General features: G+C 40.0%; 2 protein-coding genes across 4 annotated transcripts in view; one reads left to right on the top strand and one right to left on the bottom strand.

Annotated features, from left to right (window-relative positions):
* Positions 1-414, bottom strand: part of med4 (mediator complex subunit 4) — a 35,943-nt gene extending 35,529 nt beyond the window's left edge. The window contains exon 1 of one of the 2 annotated variants that reach the window (XM_048602674.1): positions 308-414. The gene's annotated coding sequence lies outside the window, so the exon portion shown is untranslated. The remainder of the gene's footprint in view (positions 1-307) is intronic. The other variant, XM_048602675.1, reaches the window with a different exon arrangement.
* A 138-nt stretch (positions 415-552) lies between these two features.
* Positions 553-18,608, top strand: LOC109937910 (integral membrane protein 2B). Of its 2 annotated transcripts, none has more exons than XM_020536412.2 (6): positions 553-820; positions 5,861-5,995; positions 11,835-12,044; positions 12,362-12,472; positions 15,847-15,997; positions 18,045-18,608. In XM_020536412.2, the coding sequence occupies exons 1-6, from the start codon at positions 734-736 to the stop codon at positions 18,131-18,133; spliced, it is 783 nt and encodes a 260-aa protein (XP_020392001.1). In that variant the 5' UTR covers positions 553-733; the 3' UTR covers positions 18,134-18,608. The 2 variants fall into 2 exon arrangements, with proteins under 2 accessions (XP_020392001.1, XP_020392002.1); XM_020536413.2 differs by having other exon boundaries at positions 588-820; positions 15,847-15,991.
* Positions 18,609-18,744: the final 136 nt, after the last annotated feature.

Genomic DNA, 18,744 nt, shown 5'->3' with positions numbered 1-18,744 from the left:
GAGATGTTATTAGATATCTTTAGGGCTTGTGGGAATGCTGGAGATTACAACAGGTCAGGTCGCGTCCATGGAGAGAAAGCAAGCTAACGTTTAAGAGTCTAGATGAGCTTATCAGAGCTGGAGGGGGGAGCATTTATGAAATAGTGGGGGAGGGGTTCAAGTGCTGGGGGAGAAAGGATGTTGATAGTTCAGATTAAGTGATCGGAATATGAGAATGGCAGGTACCTAGGACTCCTCGTCTGAAGTTACCACTGCACCACGAAAACCCAATTCGAGCGTCTTGCAGATAAACAACTTTTACCTTTACCTTCACCTTCCTGAGAGCGATGATCCCTTCGAACGCGCACTGGGCATATGGGATAACAAGGTGTAGAACTGGATGAACACAGCAGGCCAAGCAGCATCATAGGAGCAGGCATATGGGGCAGGGCTCTCCTTTCCTAGGGGCGGGGCTCTCCCTCCACGCTCGGGGGCGGGGCGTGCCTCCCATTGGGTATTCCCTCCACCCTGGGGCGGGGCTTGTAATGTCCTCCCCACCCACCCCGGAACCCGGGGGCGGGGCAAGGTTAGCTGGGATCTTTTTGCCGAACGCGAGCGGATATTTATGTTTGTGAGCTGCGTCACGCGGATGATTCCGAGGTACAGCTGTAAGTGAAGCGGGTGGAGTTTAGTCCGGACTGAGCCGAGAGCTGAGTTTTTTGTTGGGTTTCCGCTGCTTGATCCTATTGCCGCCATGGTGAAAGTCTCCTTTAACTCTTCGCTGAGCCAGAAGGAGCCCAAGAAAGAAGAGAACAACGAGGCGCTCATCATCCCCGAGAAGGTGCGTTTGCCGGGTGCGGGGGGTGGGATGAACTGTCCGTCGTTTTTCAGGTTATTGCCGGATTTTGGAGAGAGTCTGGACAGTGTTTTTGGAACTAGGGACTGGGCTTTCGATTTCCATTTTGTGACCCAGAATGCAGCCTTTGGTGACCTGATCTCTTTTTGCCTTTCCGTGCATCAGCTGTTCCTGGATATTGAGCCCGGGTCATAGTCCCCGTTCTCGGATGTGGGAAAGAATAGACTTCGACCGTTCGCTGTAAAATGGCTGACGGCGTGGCTGGGGCCCGGCCTCCTTGTCCTGACTCTCTCTCTCTCTCTCTCTCTTTCTCCCCTCCCCCTGGAGGAAGTATCGGCGTCGTTGGGAAAACTCCACGCACACTTGGCGATCACCCAATACCCTATATGTGGGCCAGCCCCATTTCTGCTTTTGGATTTGGGGAAATCCGATCTGGAAGTGGTGAATGTTCCCTCACTAGGTGGGGTGGTACAGAAAAAAAAAAATCACTTTTTTAATCCTACTGATGCACGCTCTTACAACTTTCAGATTCAATATGTGTGTCTGCGCAAATCTTCTGTCACATTGTTGAAGTACGTTGGGATTGGGGAAAACAAGAACGGGAGAGATTATCAATTGTTAAGATCTCTGATGAACTGGATTCTTTTTAAAAAAAAGTCAATTTTTGAAATGGTTTAGCATGGAGAAGACCATGCATTAGATCTTTTAAGTGGCAGAAAACTCGAACTTGACAATAAAAAAAGTTAAAGTACTGTTAACTAACTAGTAAGTACTTGCACTTCAAACCAAAATTCCCCACTCGACTTTTCCTGTTCTGGTTGCACTTTCGACTGAGAGATAGCTACATGACGGGATCTGAAATAACAAGGTGTAGAGCTGGATGAACACAGCAGGCCGAGCAGGAAGGCTGACGTTTTGGGCCTAGACCATTTGGAACCAAGCTACTTTGGACTTTTGCTCTCAAAGATTCTGCTTAGTTTGCTAGCTTGGCATTCAGATTTCCCAATCTCTCCTGTTTTTACAAGGGATCTGCCAGTTTCATTACCAACTTGGTAGATCTGCCAATTTTAATTTTTCATAATGCAGGAGGTACACAAAGGAACTTGGCCTAATGAGGCAATGTTAAGACAAAAAACTTTGCTAAACCCTACGGACCCATTCCCATAACCTGAGCAATGGTAGTGCACATGGCCTATTCCCAAACACCTGTAAACTGTTATTTGTGGAAGAAATGAATACTTGATGTCTTATTGATGTCTACAAACATCTTGAATTGCAAGGATAATTTAAACTGCTCCTCCTACCCCCTGACTGTTTTGTTTTTACTGATTTTCAATTTAATGTGAAATATTCTTCCAAAGTGCTTATGGCTTGTCTTCTCGATGTTTAGAGAAGCCATTGTAATCCAAGGTGTGAATGCCTTGCCACCAGTCCAGCAATACAGTAGGACTCTTTCTCCCCACCGCCCAAATCCAGGAGTTCACGCCTATCTAATAACTTGGTTTTAATAGACTGCCTTTTCACAATTTAAACCACATCTTAAAAATGTAGTTTCCAAAATTTAAAATGGTCTTGTTTGTATTTGGAGCACAGTGGTGATCAAAGGTTTGTCAAATGATTTTTATTTAAATGGCTTTTGAATGAGGAAAGGTGGAAGCTTTGTGGAGGGAACCCCAGAATGTGAGATCTAGGTGTCCTTCTAGCTGATGTGGTCGAAGAGGTTTGCTGTGTAGATTGGAGTGGTTCCCTTAGCATACAACTTCCGAGACCCTACATAAGACTATTATGGAACACCAGTTGATGATGAGTTCTGAAAGCTTGGTACAGAAGGTTTTAAGAAATATGTTAAAGGACAGTAGAGGTAAGGAGAGTTTGGAAGACAGAATGCTTAGGACCTTGGTATAGCCACAAAATGGAAGAAATTAAATTTAGGGATTCTCAGAAATTCACACTTTAAATGTCTTGGAGCTTACATTACAGTAATGGGGAGAATTTGGTAGAGGTTGGTTAAAGTTTAAAATAGGCATAATAAGTTTAAAGTTGGAGGACCAGAGACAATGTGCATCAACAAGGATAGGTGGTTGGTGGTACTCTAAAATACTCAAACTCATTGACATGCACCATGTTGGTGACACATCCAATCCCTTTACCTGATGTACATTATGCTGTGTTTTGTTTGTCCAATAACTTGAAGCATGCTATTGACAATTAGCCAAAAACGTCTCTGACACTGTGATGTGGTCTCAGGCTCATTGGTAATGCCATGGGAGTTTCATGTTATAATTGGTAGGCTTCATTTCCGAGTCCTGTCATGCTAATGAATGATATTAGGGTAGTCCTTCTGCTGAATGCTATTAATTGGGCATGAAACACAATTTAATCAGCAACTCCTGTGTGCATGTGTGAATTCCAGTTGTAAACTTGTGGTTTACATAAACAACCTCAAGACTGATGTTATGTAACCAGGCTGCGCTGCAGAGATTTCTGCGTCTGAAACCTGAGATAACAGTTGCATGTATTGTACAATTTTAGTTTCCACGTTCTGGAAAGGATATCGGAGTGTACAGCCCAGACTTGCCTTTTTGATATGAGGAAATGAAAAAACTTGAAAAATGAGAACATTTTCAATTAGAGCAGAATGTTTAAGGTGGATTTCATAAATTGTCCATTGACAACATTTGGAACCATTACCTCTCTTGACCCTTCTGTTCTCCCTAAATTCAGACTGCTGTATGGTATTTGACATCCAGCATTGGATGAACAGAAAATTCCAAAGTATTTGAAAATCTGAAGCCATAATCTTATCTCCACCTCAAACTCTGCTCCCTAGCTGCTAAATTCATCACTTTCTCTTTTTCAGTACTAACCCTCAGCCAGAGTATTAACAATCTTTGTCATATTTGACTCTGGGGTTAGCTTTCAACCACATGATCTAATGTTGCCTATCTCTAGTTCACCTTCAATTATTTCTGAGACTTCCAGATCTGACTGTTCCAGTGTTTGCAAGTTTCTATCCAGCCTCCTCTGTTTTACCCTGTGTAAACTTGAGATGCACTGCTTATCATAATATCCACCAAATGTCCTTGCCATCAAACTGCGCTAACTCAGTTGACTCACAATTAATGCATCTTCTAAAATTCTCCCTTTTCTTGCTTTCAAACTATGCTGAGACCTTGCCCTGTCTTGTGTCTACTTAATTCCAGCCCTGTGATCTGAAAGAACTTCACTTTTTATTTTTAACCTCTTGAGCATTTCCCATTTTAATGCTGTGCTATTGATGGCAGTACCCTTAGTTGCTGAGGCTCCAAGCTTTCGAATACAGTCCCTATGTATCTTCATTTTTCTATCTTGCTTTTCATCTTTAAGATAGTCATAGAGTCGTTAAACCTATGCCCTCTTTTGTACTCTCCTACCATAGAAAAAAGACCTTGGCTACGGGTGTCACAGTGGCTCACTGGTTAGCACTGCTGCCTCATGGTGCCAGGGACATAGATTTGATTCCACCCTCTGGTGACTGTGTGGAGTTTGCACATTCTCAATGTCTGTGTAGGCTTCCTCCCACAGTCCAAAGATGTGTAGGTTGGGTGGATTAGCCATGGGAAATGCATGGTTACAAGGATAGGTTAGGGGATTGGTTCTGGATGATATACTCTTCAAAGGGTTGGTGTGGGTTTGATGAGCTGCTTCCACACTGTTGAGATTCTTTGATTTTTTTTTTGAAAGAAAGATTTTCACCCTATCTATGCCCCTCATGATTTCAAAAACCCTTAAGGTCATCCCTCAGCCTCTGACCTTCCAGGGAAAAAGCCCCAGCCCTTTCAGCCTCTCCCTGCAGCTCAATCTTTGTAATCCTATCAACATCCTTGTAAATCTTCTCTGAACCCTTTCACATTTAACAATATCTTTCCCATAATGCTTCAAAAAACTACTTTGATCAAATTTTTAATCTATCTCTGATTATATTCCCTTTATGTGGCATGGTTCATTCAGTTTCATTATGCATCTTGGATGCTTTAAGGCATCATATACATGTTATCATTATAAATGAATGATGCAGGGTGATTTTTTTTTTTAAAATAAGTACATTGCTTTCCAGTCAAAAAGTTTAGACCAAGAAAACTTGCTTGTAAAATTAAATGATGCTTATTTCTGTCTTTGCAATATTGGCAAGCTCACTCCAGGCCAATTTGCCTGACTGGAACCAAAATCCTTCTGAATGTTTTTCCCACTTGTAGGTTCTATATTGGTTTCCATTCCTCAAACCTGTTTTCCAGCCTACTTAGCCTGCTCTTTACTTATTCCATGATCATCAGTAGTTCTGTAGTACTAAATTTAATTTCTGCCTCCTTTAAATTGTTGCACAGCCACACCCCTGTTGGCCTCTTAACAAATTCCAGCCATACATCCCTGTTCTGGGCGCACACTCACTGTTTAGCTCCCTTGTTCCAATATGAATTCATTTCATCACTCCAATTTATTTAAAGCAACACATCTTCTAATCCCAGATTGTCAGCTAATTTATTTGGTAATTTTCCTGTGTTCTCATTTTGACTTTGCTTGTTCCTTAACTTAGATATTCTGTATAGAAATTGATCTGTTGGGGTAACTGTCCCAATTAATTACAAATATAATTGAATTGCAACCTGATTTTGAAAATCAAACTTGATTTGTTTGGTGTGTTTAGTCTCCAGACAAGTTGAAGTCTAGTTTTGTACTTGGGAGTAGTGAATAAATCAGTAACATTGAATCAGGCACTTTTTTGAACTCAGTGCAGTGTTGTCATTGAATATTTAATGTAACTTATGTGCCCAGATCTCTGGTTTGTGATTTTAATAGTTAATTGTAAATTAATCACAATCAACATGTATATTACTGGTAAAAGCTAGTCATATTCACTTCAGTCAGATGCAACTGCTATTTTAAGAGTTAGATACAAAGTTCTCTAATGTGTAGAGTTCTGCAGATTTACAATGTCTTTAACACTTTCTTGATGCCATACTGAACCAGCCTGTTTTTAAAACACAGGATCCAGAGGAAGATGTTGTTCCATTTCGACGTCAGTCTCGCGTCTGGTGCTGGTGCATGTGTCTTGGACTAGCTCTCATGCTGTCTGGTGTAGTGGTTGGTGGTGCATATCTCTACAGATATTTTATCTTGCAGGTAGGAGCATGCCAAATAGAACTTGCTTGTTTAACTGGTATCATGTATTTTAAATGTGAGCTGAAGTAAAGCTGTTCAAAGATGCAGTGATGACCAGGTCCAGGTATTAGTCATATTTAAATATATTTTGTTATCTTATCCGGTAAAGCTGAATATTTTCTGTATGAATAAACAGCCAAAACATTCACTACACTGCATTGTTTAAAAGATTTTCCTGATATGCAGTATTGTGTACTAAATTCCATCTTTGTATTGTAACTTAAAATGTAAACTCTTTTATATACGCATTTCTGGTGGAGATGAAAGGTTGAAGTTAAAATGGTATCATAGCAAACCTCAGGATGAAATTATCTAATGGATTGGACAGACGTCAAATGAAATTCAATGCAGAAAAGTGCACTGTCATGCACTTTTGTTGAAGGTGGTGCAATAGTTCTGAGTTTATAAAATGTGGGCTTTTAAACTTCGTAAGTAGAGGCATAGCGTTCAAAACAAACAGTACACTATGCTAAACACCAATAAAATGCTAGTTTGTTAACATCTGGAGTGTTGTCTTCAATTCTGAGCAAAAGACTTATGACTCAAGTTTTTACATCTTTTTATAAGAGATCAGTTGGAAATAGGTCAACGGAGTCTGGTCATGTATATGAAACAGGAGAAATTGGGTTTAGTACACTTGGATCAATTTACATCCTGATTTCTGCCAGAGTAAGTCCATTTGAAGTGCAATATGTCATGTCACTGTCATATCAAACGTGTCACTGTCATATCAAACGTGTGTGTGTGTGTGTGTGTGTGTGTCTCAAAACTCAGAGGCACCCTATTAGGCTACACATAACCACAGATTCTTAACTGATCTATGATCAAGCCTGACAACTGCTCTGTTCAAGAGCAGTTAGGGATAGACGTGGCATATGCTATAATGCCAGCATCGCAGGAATAAAACTGAACTAACAATGCAAAGATTATTTTGGTTGATAAAGGAACAATTTAATGATACAAAATTAAAGAGGTGCTATGAACAGTAAATGTATACACACATTTTTGGAAGACTAGAAGTTTCTTTTTGTTTCGGAGGAGCACAGCAGGTCTGGCAGCATCTGTGGAGACAAAGCAGATTTAACATCACAAGTTCAGAAACCCTTCTTCAGAAAACTGACCTGTAAAGTTAATTCTGCTTTCTGCCCACGTGCTGCGAGCCCTTAGTTTCTCCAGCAGTTTCAGATTTTTGTTTTAGATCTTCAACCTCCGCAGTTCTTTGTTTTAATTTACTGTCATAAAAAGGGCTATTTATTTTCCTCGAGACATTGAATTTGTGTGAAAATCAGGTAAAAGTTTTAACTTTAACGTACCTTTTTCCATCTTTCTGCGGTGTAACTGGTTATCGCCCAACTCTGGGCACATATTTCAGGAACGATATTGATCTTGGGATAAGGTGTGAAAAGGATTTATAAGAATGTTACAATGGTTGTGACAGTTCAACTCTGAGACTGGAGAAGCTGAGGTTCTTCTTTAAAGAGGATTAAGAGGCAAATTTATATTCACCAATAATTACATTCAAAAGAGAATTAGTTAAAGATAGTATTTGAATGCAAAGGATTATCAAGGGTGTGGAGGAGGTGTAAGTGGTGTTGATTGGATAACTGGATGCTGTTGTGTCTCAAGGGAGTAAGGCGATTCAGAATGGCCTCTAATGCTAGGAGTATTAGAGATAATGCAGATAAGTTAAGGGTGTGGGGTTTTTTATTCATTCATAGGATGAGGGTGTTGCTGGCCAGTCCAGATCTTTTGCCCAGAGGGCACCAAAAAGTCAGCCACATTGCTGTGGGTCTGGAGTCACATGTACGCCAGACCAGGTAAGTATGGCAGTTTCCTCCCTCAAAGGACATTGGTGAATGAGATGGCATTTTCTGACAATCAACAACAGATTCATAGTAATCATTTGGATTCCTAATTCCAGATTTTTATTGATTCCAAATACCACCATCTGCCATGACTGGATTCAGACCAGAGCGCTCAGACCATTACATGGGTCATTGGATTAACAGTCTAGTGATTAATATCACAAGACCATCACCTCTCCAACATGATTGTATGAATTGCAATATTGTTGTCATTAGAGATGTGGTTGATGGATTGACAAGACAGCAATTTAACATCCTGGGGGTGTAAGAATGTGGGACAGGGAGTGTGCTGTAATGGAGGTGGTCTCACATTGGTTAAGGAGTCAGTTATTACAGTAAGGAGGGATTATAGCTTGGAAGGGATGTTAAATGAGGCTTTGTGGGTAGATCTTAGGAATAAAAATGAGAGTCTCACTGGGCTTATATGCCTTCATCAATCAGCTCACTAAGTTGTGTAAAAATAATAGGGTATTTATATTAGGGGTTTCAGCTAACTGAAGGGTTTAACAGGGGCAGATTTCTTGAAATGTAAAGGAGAGCTTTTCATATCAGCATGTAGATGGTCCGACAAGGGACATTGCAGCGCTGGAGCTAATTCTAGGGAATGAAGCTGGACAGGTGTTTGAGGTCGTGATGGGGGAGCATTTTAGTGGTAGTGACCACAACAGCATGTGAAAAAGGAGAAACGTTCTGCAGAAAAAAGTTTTGTATTGGGGTAAGGCAGATTTTATTAAAATCTGGCCACATTAGACTGGGAACAGCTACTTAAGGATAAATCTGTCAAGCAAGATTAGGAAGAATTCCAAGATATTTGTAGGATATATCAGGGGAAGAGAGTAACCAGGGGGGTAACCAGTGGGGCTCAATAAGGACCAAAGAGGAAATCTGTGCATGAAGCCAAAGGACATTGGTAGACTAATAAATGAGTGCTTTGCATCTATCTTTACTTGGAAGGTGAAGGATCTAAGTACAGATTTGGAAAGGTGGAGTGTGTCCTTGAACAGGTTGATATAAGAAGCCAGGACGTTGGAAGTTTTAGTGGGTTTCAAATTAGATAGAATCCCCTGATCTTGATGAGTTACATCCCAGGCTGCTATGGGAGATGAGGGAGGAAATAACAGGGGGCCTTGTTCCAAAGTTTTAAAACATCTTTGGCCAAAGGAGAGGTGCTAGAGGACTGGAGGACAGCTAATATGGTTCCACTTTATAAGAAGGGTGATGGACCATTGTGTCCCACATCAGTGGTTGGGAAACTATTGGAAAATATTCTGAATCTCCATTCAGTGAGGCATGATTTGATCAGAGTAGTCAGCATGGCTTTGTCAAGGATGGTCATACTTAATGAGTTTGAATTTTTTTGAGGGTGTAGATGAAAGTATGACTGTGTAATTTATATGGATTTTAGCGAGGCCTTTGTGAAAGTCCCACATGGGAGACTGATAAAGAAGGTTTAAAACCTCATGGGATCCTGGATTAGATGGCTGATTGGCTTAGAGGCCGGAGACAATTTTGGATCCAGTGGATGGTGATAAAAGGCTGTTTGTGTGGCTGGAGTCTGGTATGCAGCGGCATTCTGCAAGATGTGTAGGTCCCTGAACTGTTTGTGATATTCATAAATGATGTAGATGAGAATGTGGGGAGAATGTTAAGTTTGCAGGTGACACTGGTGGGGTGGTTGACAGTGAGGGCGAGGGCCTTTGGTTACCAGAGTATATTAACAGATTGGTCAGATGGGCAGATAACTGGCAGATGGCCTTTAACCCTGATAAATGTAAGGTGATGCACTTGGAAGAAGCAAAAAGACAAGGAAGAACTCAATGAATGGTAGGACACCAAGTTCAAAGGGATCTTGCAGTGCTTGTCCACTGATCCTTGAAAGTAATTGGACAGGTTGATTAGGTAATTAAGGACACATGCCTTTCTCAGTCGGGTGTAGATTGTAAGAGCAGAAACATTAAGTTGAAGCTGTACAGAACTTTGGTTAGGCTACAGCTGTAGTGTAGTGTAGTGTGTGTGCAGATCTGGTCACTGCCATAGGAAAGATGTGATTGCAGTGGAGGGGGTGCAGAAGAGATTTACTAGGATGTTGTCTCAGATGGAACACTTCAGCTATTGACAGAGACTGGATAAGCTCAATTTGTTTTCTTCAGAGCATTGAAGGTTGAGGAGGGATCTGTTTGAGGGGCATGGAAAGGGTGAATAGAAGGCAACTGTTCCCTTTAGCTGGCGGGCCAAGAACAAGGAAACTTCTTTTTGTGAAAGGCAGACATTCAGAGGATATTTGAGAACTTATTTTTCACCCAGAGGTTAGTGGGGTCTGGGAGGGTAGTTGAGGCAGTAACCTCGCAACCTTTCAAAAGGTACTCGGGTGAGTACTTAAAATATGATAACATTTCAGGGCAGTGGGACTAGTACGGGTAGTAATGTATTTCGTGGTACAGACTTGATGGGCCACAGAGCCTGTTCTGTATTCTATGATTCTAACTAGCATAGAGCTGGTACAGTCAGGAGGAATCATTCTTTCTGGCAGGTAGAGGCTCAGAAGTAGGCCTCCATAGCCCACTGATTCTGCTCTGCCATTCAATGAGATCATAGCTGTTCTGATAATTCTAAACTCCACTTTTCTACCTATTCCCCTCAATCCTTGATTCACTGTATTGTGGGAGCAGATGTAAAAGTCTTGAGGTGGTCAAGTTAGTACTGTGACATGGTCTTTAAGGACATGGTGACCACAGATGTGAACCAGAGCCTTTAACTATTTGACCAATTGTTTTCTAAATAACTTACGACCTACACTTTCCGTATTAATATTTAAATGAATCAATACATAGTGCTAGCCTAATTTTGCCTAAATTGCAGGTTGGAAGATGGTAGAATCATAGAAATGTGTAGCACAAAAGACTCTTTGTGTTTGAAACAAATGATCCAGCCTATCTCCCTTCCAGCTGTTGGTCCATAACGAAAAGTAGGTTGCAATACTTAAAGCATAATGAGTGGTGAGCACTAAAAATGGTGTGCAACGCATCTGCACCTTGGAACTACTTTTTCAGTTAAAAGGGTGATTGTGTCTTCAAAAATTGCCAACCATATGTGGTAAGCTCTTTTAAGTTGTTCTGCTTAAACAATAATCATTTAATAGGCCCTGTTTTCATGATTAGCAACTGGGGAGTTTAAATTTAAACATTTTCACCTTGGATTTGATGTGGTGTCACATGACTCAAATCATTGCCATTTTGCAGTGACCTCCATGCCTTGACTCTTCTAGACGTGACCAGCCTCTTGACCAACTCCATGTTACTCATCCTGTTTTCTTAACTTGTAGCCCTCTGCCAGAGTGGGATTTGGTGGGAGGGGAAGAAAGTTCATGATATTTCTTTCCTTCTGAAATAAATATCAAAACATATTTCATTTACTAATATAGGAATTTAGCATTGTAAAGCATGCTAACTTAAGGTTTAAAGTTCTGTAGGATTTAACTACTACTTTTACTTTATAATGGTAAAAGCCTGATTTGCACAATATTGCTTCATTTGAAGTTGCGGTTTCCAATGATGTGGCCTATATCAATTGGGACTTGAGGTGAGCAGTTGGAAATGTGATTTACTTTCATTTTGGCTTGATCTTGTGTCAGCTCCTGTGTGAATTCCAAATGCAGGTCGTTTCTATTTGGACTCTGCAGGCATCTCCTCCTTTAATCAGTACACTTTTGACAACACTAACTTCTAAAGTAAGAACTGTGTACCCTTACCAAAGTTGCTTATTTCTAATGCTGCTGTAATAATCTGAGATGTTTTGCAGGTTCTTTGAATTCTATTGAAAGTTGATTTTATTCTTTTCCTGACTACTGTCATCTTTCTCTGGCAAAAATAATCAAACTCTCCTCAAATTTAACTTTAACTCTATGAAAATTAAACGTTTCCCATGATTTTTTCCAGGAAGGTGAAGTCTTCTTTTGTGGCCTAAAGTACAGTGATCCTAAAGATTATCATGTCCCAGATGTTGATGTTGATCCACAATTGGCTCCTTACCAATCGATTAAAGAAAACATCCGGATCCTCGAGGATGATGGAGTTGAATTGATCAATGTTCTTGTCCCTGAATTTGCTGATGGCGATCCAGCAGATATTGTTCATGATTTCCACAGGGTCTGTATTAACTGTGTCATACAGATGTGCTTTTCATACCAAATTGCATTTTAGTTTGTTTAATAAACTTTTTATAAATTTGCTTTGTGATATACTTTACAAAATAGTTAAAATTGAATTGTCTGTATAGATACATGCAAAAAAGTAGTAAAAATATCCAAAAACGAAAAAGTAGGATAATTGTGTTGCTTTGTGAAACACATCTACTTTAATGAGACATGTTTTTTCAATCAACTTGTACTCCTAATCTAACCTGTTTTGCATGTTTATTGAAACCAAGTGAAACTGGCTTAGAGCTCTCAAATTTTCTTTCCTAGGGTCTCACAGCATATTTGGATCTCAATTTGAACAAATGCTACATGATTCCATTGAATTCAACTATTGTCATGCCGCCACGGAACTTGTTTGAATTGCTAACTAATGTCAAGGTATGTAAAGCTCAAAATTACAGTTGAAAATCCGCTAGTGGAACATTGATCCAAAATTCTATGTATTGCAGATCAATTGAAGGTGTAATGTTTAGAAAATGTATTCAAATTCCTGTCTGGTAGATGATACAGTACTCTGTGTAGTTCTTGAATTTAACCCTTGCTTAAAATGGCCTTGACTTGGTTCTTAATTATAGTTAGTCTAGTTTCAAGATTGCAGGAGAATGAGAAAAGACAAAATTCTAAAGTTATGTTGACTGCAGAAGCTTATTGTGGATGCAAGTTGAAGCTTCCATTGTCCTGCTATCTTGCTGTTAGGTCAAACGAAATTTTCTTCAGATACTGGGACTTGCAGTTGTGGACCTGTATTGTAACAGTTTACCTATTTAATGGTATCAAAATATCTCTTAATTCATTGTCTCAATTTGGATATCAGGGTGTTTGAAGTTGAGTTAGCTAATATGTCTTCACTGAGCAAATGTATGGGTTGACTTTGCAGTCCAGTTATTCTTCTCCATTCCTTAATTATTGAATTTGTCTTCTCTGCTCCACCTTCATTGTAGTCAGGTGGGTTTTATGCTATGCTTCTAACTTCATGATTCGTGTTAGTGTACAGGAAATCTTTTTTTTTGTGCAATTAAGCTCCTGCTTTCCTTTTATTTGGTAAGGAAAATTGGAGGAAAAGATTAGGCATACTGGGCAGTAGAAAATGGGTGACACGTCCCACCACCACCACCGCTGCTAACTTGATGTCTATCACCAGTGGTAAAACAGCACTGCTATGCAACGTGGATTCTAGTCATGCAGATTGGTGGGCTGGTATTAACTGAAATGATGAAACTTTTATTACCTAATGGTGGATACTACAAATAATGACTTGACGCCCACACTTTGGAAGGAGGAATTTGACAATTTTCTTTATTTGCGTTTTGTATAGAATGTTCCTTTCTCTATCCTGAGGAAGCTACTTGATGAGACATAATTGGGTGGTAATATCAGCTAAATGGCTTGCATTTGTGTAAATTTGCTCAGGATTAAAATAGAATTAGATGTACAGTGCAATTTTTTCATTTATGAGGAAGAACCAGACTCTCTCTCTAGGATTTTTTAACTAAAATTACTACTCTAGGTTTAGGTGATTAAGGAATCTTCCTCTTCATTTTATAGAGGCTCTTGTACTCGATTTATTGTCACATACCTAGGTACAGTGAAAAGTTTTTTGCTTGGCAAGCAGTGCAGCCAGATCATACAAGGTCATACAAATCATAAGTTGTTTAGACCGAGTGAGGCACATAAGGTTATGGCTGCACAGGAGGTGCACAAAAGCAAGATCAACATTAGATCTCTAATTTCAAATCAATTCAGCAATCCAACAGCAGAGAAGAAGTTGCTCTTAAACCTGTTGGTATATATGTCCAAGCTTCTGTATGTTCTAAGGCCTGACAGAGGTTGGAAGAGATTATAACCGGGCTGGGAGAGGTCTTTTACATTGCTGCAGAAGTGCTGCCAACGAGAAGCGAAGATGGAGTCCATGGATGAGAGGTTGGCTTTTGTGATGGTCTGGGCTGTGTACACTACTTTCTGTAGTTTCTTCTTGTCTTGGCCAAAGCAGTTGTTCCACCAAGTGTTATATACCCAGATAGATGCACCATAGAAAGAAAGCATTCTACAAAAGTTGGTGAGTGTCCTTATGGACACGCTGAATTTCCTAAGCCTGAGGAAGAAGTTGTCGTGCCTTCTTGACCATCTGCCTGGGAGATCCAGGACAGATTGTTGGTTATTGTCACTCCAAGGGACTTGACACTCTCGACCCTCTCCACTTCATCTCCGTCAATGTAGACGGGGGCCTGTCCTCCACCTTTCTTCCTGAAGCCAGTGATCAGTTCTTTTTGCTGATATTGAGAATGTGATTGTTATCATTGCACTGCAACACCAAACACTATCTCCCCTTCCTGTATTCTGACTCACCATCATTGTTTGCTATCTGGCCTACAGTGGTGGTGTCATCAGTGAACTTGTAGACGGCATTTGTACAAAATTTGGTCTCAGTTGTGAGTGTACAGGGAATACAGTCAGGGCTGAAACACATCCTTGCAGAGCGCTGGTGTTAAGGATTATCGTGGAGGAGGTGCTGGTGTCTATTTTCACTGTGGTCTGTGGGTCAAGAAGCTGAGGATCTAGTTGCAAAGGTCAAGGCCGAGACCTATGCCTCGGAGTTTTGAGATGGTTGGGATTATAGCATTGAAGGCAGAGCTGTAGTCAATAAGGAGCTTGACGTAGGTATCATTGCCCAGATGTTCCAGGGATGCATGGAGGGGTAGGGAAATGGTGTCCACTGTTGACCTGTTTTGCCGGTAGGCAGACTGAGCAAGTAGAGTTGATGTGGACTGTGCCTAACTCCTCGAAGCACTTGATTATGGAGGTCAGAGCCACTGGGTGGTACTTGTTGAGACATGATGCACGTACTTTCTTTGGTATTGGGATGATGCTAGTCATCTCGAAGATTTTAGTGAGGAGAGGCTAAAGATGTTAGCACATACTTCTGCACAGGATCTGAATGCACGGCGGGGACTCTGTCTGGGCCAGTCAGTTTCCTCTGGTTTACTGTCAAGAAGGCTGATCTGATGTCTGCAGCGATGACTGAGGGAGTCGGTACATATGGGGCTGTTGGGGCAGGTGACCCCACGCCACTGGTGTTCTGTTCTAACTGAGCATAAAAAGCATTGAGCAAGTCAGGGAGGGATATGTTTTTGTCTGCTATTTTTATCTGCTTCATTTTGTTTCCCATTATGTTGTGTAAATGGACATGCTAATAGAATTTAAGATTTGTGTACATGTGCACACAAAGCTCTCGTGATGAAATTTTATCACTTGTAGATTATTCTAATTAGTTTTAAATGCTGTTTTCTTAATGATTTTGATTATTCATAAATTATTTGACAGTTCCAGTTAAAAGTATGCAAGTGTAGATCTGTCATAACTTATTCCTTTCAAGACTGTTTACGGTGGCAGTCATGCAAATGTTCTGGCTTTGGATCATTATGCAGTGCTGTCAATTCAATATAATTTCTTAGAGCTAAATGTTCAAAAGCTAACCAGAGAGCATGCTGTTGGTATATGTCAGAAGATTTGACAAACTCTAGAAACCAGCAAATGAGTGACTTAAAAATGAAGGCAAAATTGAATGAAAGCTAGCTGGAAATACTAAAGAGTATTGTTGGAGTGTCCCATGGAGATAAGAAGAAATCTATCTCCCAAGTATCACTCAACTTTGAACTTGGCTGACCATAACTGGATAGTGATGAGATGTAAAATATTTTTGAGGTTGTCTGTTAACAAGTGTTTTGCTGACAATTTAAACTGTACTTAAACAGGCTGGTACCTACTTGCCCCAATCTTACTTGATCCATGAAGAGATGGTGGTTACTGATTACATTGAAAATGTGGATGAGCTTGGATACTTTATTGCACGTCTTTGTCGTGGGAAGGAGACCTTCAAGCTTCAACGCAGAGAGCTTGGTAAAGGTAATTTTTAAAAATGAAGAATATCTTGGTTTAACTCTTGATTTAACAACAGTTCTAAAACTGGCCTAAACTTGTTTCCTTGTGTTTGATGTCTTAATTGATTATCAGTTGTGAACTTTATAACTGGCATCATTGCTATTTACCCACCTCCCAGCAATCAGGATAGATCCTAAATTCCTTCAAAAGCTCTGCTCCTATAAAGTTGAGTGGGACAAAATCAAGTGTAATTATCATGCCCTTCTCAACTGAATAATTTACAGTGACCTCCATAACTAGGCTTGTGTGTGGAATGGTCATTCTGGATGAGGTATGGCAGAGGTACTAAGAGTCTGAAGGTGAAATGGGTGAAGAGGAGAAAGCGAACAGTCTTTTTCTTATGACTAACCTGCAGCAAAAATATTGGTATCACCATGAGCATGTTCTATTTTTGAATGTGTAATAGGGTCCTGTCTAGTGCTTTGAGAATATACATTGGATTGACTAATTTAAAGATTGTTGACTGACTTACAGCAATATTGCTCAAAATATAATACTCTGTAGTTTCGTCATTAAAGATGAACTGAGGGTACTTTAAAAGCACAAAGTGATGCACCATTGGCACGATTTAATCAGGTTCTCCAAATTCAGTTTTCAGTGGAAAGTGAAAAAGCATGCATGCATCAAACAAGAGAAAACTTAGCTACAGTTTAAGCCAGTATATTGCAAATAGGACTTTGTCTTCTGAATGGTCGAGCTGTGTAATAAAATACAGCAACTACTGTTTGTACAGTAATGTCAGGTATTGGCAATTTTATTAAGGTAGACAAGGAGAGAGGATGGTTAAAGGTCATGACTGAAGACAAATTGGGGTAGATTGAGTGAGTGGTTTTGAATTGGGAGAAGCAGACAGCCAGGCAAAGATGTTGTGTGGGACCAAGGTGTTGAAAGACTATCAAAAGTAGAGAGAAGGCATCTGACAATAGATTGACCAGGTTCTTTATTGCTTTTAAGAAGACAGTTCACATTTGGGCAGTGTATTGAGAGTTGCGAAGGATCCTTAAGGATTTTGAATTTTGGCTTCTATTACAAGAGCAATAGGACAGAACAGGATTTGAGCGGAAGAGTTTTTGCCAAGTTATAACTTATCTTGGCCCAGGAGAATAGTTTGGAATAATTTTACATAAATTGAGAATGGAGGAGATTTTAGGGGTAGATCCTTAAGGCAGAAAGGCAGCCATGGGGGTTTCAAATCTCTTCCAAAGCCAAATAGGACACCAAGCTTGCAGACCTTTAAATTTGGGACTCGGCATCCAGCTGTGGAATGCAAGGGTATAGGGTCTAACTGAAGATTGGTGGAACCAAAGAGCATGGTTTGAACCATGTCAATTTAAACTGGAGAAAATAACATTGTCGATAAAACATTTCAGCCACCACAGTAATAGCAAAGTGTGATTTAAGTAGAACTTTGATTCATTTTCTCACATTTCATAAATTTGGAAAATGATTAGGCATTAAGTTCATGCCAAGTTTTTCCATACAGAAAATGAAATATTAAAGCACACAGCTCTGAATTATGTTTACATCACCTGTGTCCAATACTCCGATTTGATTGCATGAATTCACTTATACAAATTCCAGAAACTAGATAGATGTAAGTCTATATCCTACTACACAACATCTCTGCCTGGTTGTATGCTTCTCCCAATTCAAAACCCCTCAGTCTACTCCCATTTGTCTTCAGTCATGTCCCATAACCATCCTCTCTCCTCATCTTTGATCTTTGCATTAGATATACCTGGATTCAGAATTAGTTTGTTCAACTTGTCTCCTTCAACAATAGAAGCAATAATGTTGAAACTGTTTCTTAGTCCTCAGCAGAGATGCACAAATAACAAATTTGAGGGAATAACAATTTGTACTGTAAGGCAAGGGTGCTGATTGATTGTCAGGTGGATTCTTCTCATTACTTAGGAACCAGTTATGCCCAAGTGCTTTTAAATTCAGAAAAGGCAATGTTGTCCTATTTATAGGAATGACCTACTTAATAAGCTTCTTCTTCTCCCTCTAGGTATCCAAAAGCGAGATGTAAAGAAATGTTTCTCAATTCTCCATTTTGAAAGCCGGGTTGCAGTAGAAACTCTCATTTGTGAGCAGTAATTACAGAAGACAACCAGTGCAGGCTCAGAGCTGATCCCAGAAAATCACTTCCTTTTTTCTGGTGTGCAATGCATTTATCTTTTTAAAAACATAGTGATGAAAACAGGGTTTATTTTGTACATCTGCAATTTTCATCTCAGCTTAAGTACTATTGGAAGTGTAAGATGCAGGCAGACTTCTAAAGGTGCAATAGTAGACTGAGAAAAGGCTAGCCATAAAGACGATTTTTACTCATTCTAATAGACTATGTATTAGACTGGAATTTAATCTATCACAATTAACACTTTCTTTGCATAGGTGGGAAGAAACTGGAGACTATCCCACCTTGTTCTTTTCCATTTCAAATACCTGCTGTGTTAACCTATATACACTGGGGTGGGGGTGGGAGAGATAAGTTGCGATAAACCCATACTGATTGATTGTGTATATAAATGGTATACGGTATAAGGTAACAAAATAAAATCTTTTAAACTTGTTCTGTGGAATGTTTAACAACTTTTTTTAAAAATATAGAATCCCTACAGTGTGGAATCACGCCATTCAGCCCACTAAGGCCAATTTGGAGAGTATTCCACCCAGACCCATCTGCCTACCCTTTCCCTGTAACCTTG

This window comes from Rhincodon typus, chromosome 11, assembly GCF_021869965.1.
Source record: "Rhincodon typus isolate 14 chromosome 11, sRhiTyp1.1, whole genome shotgun sequence".
NCBI classification, from domain to species: Eukaryota; Metazoa; Chordata; class Chondrichthyes; order Orectolobiformes; family Rhincodontidae; genus Rhincodon; species Rhincodon typus.
Note: the sequence above shows the minus strand (reverse complement) of the source record. Positions and strands in the feature narration are given on the sequence as shown.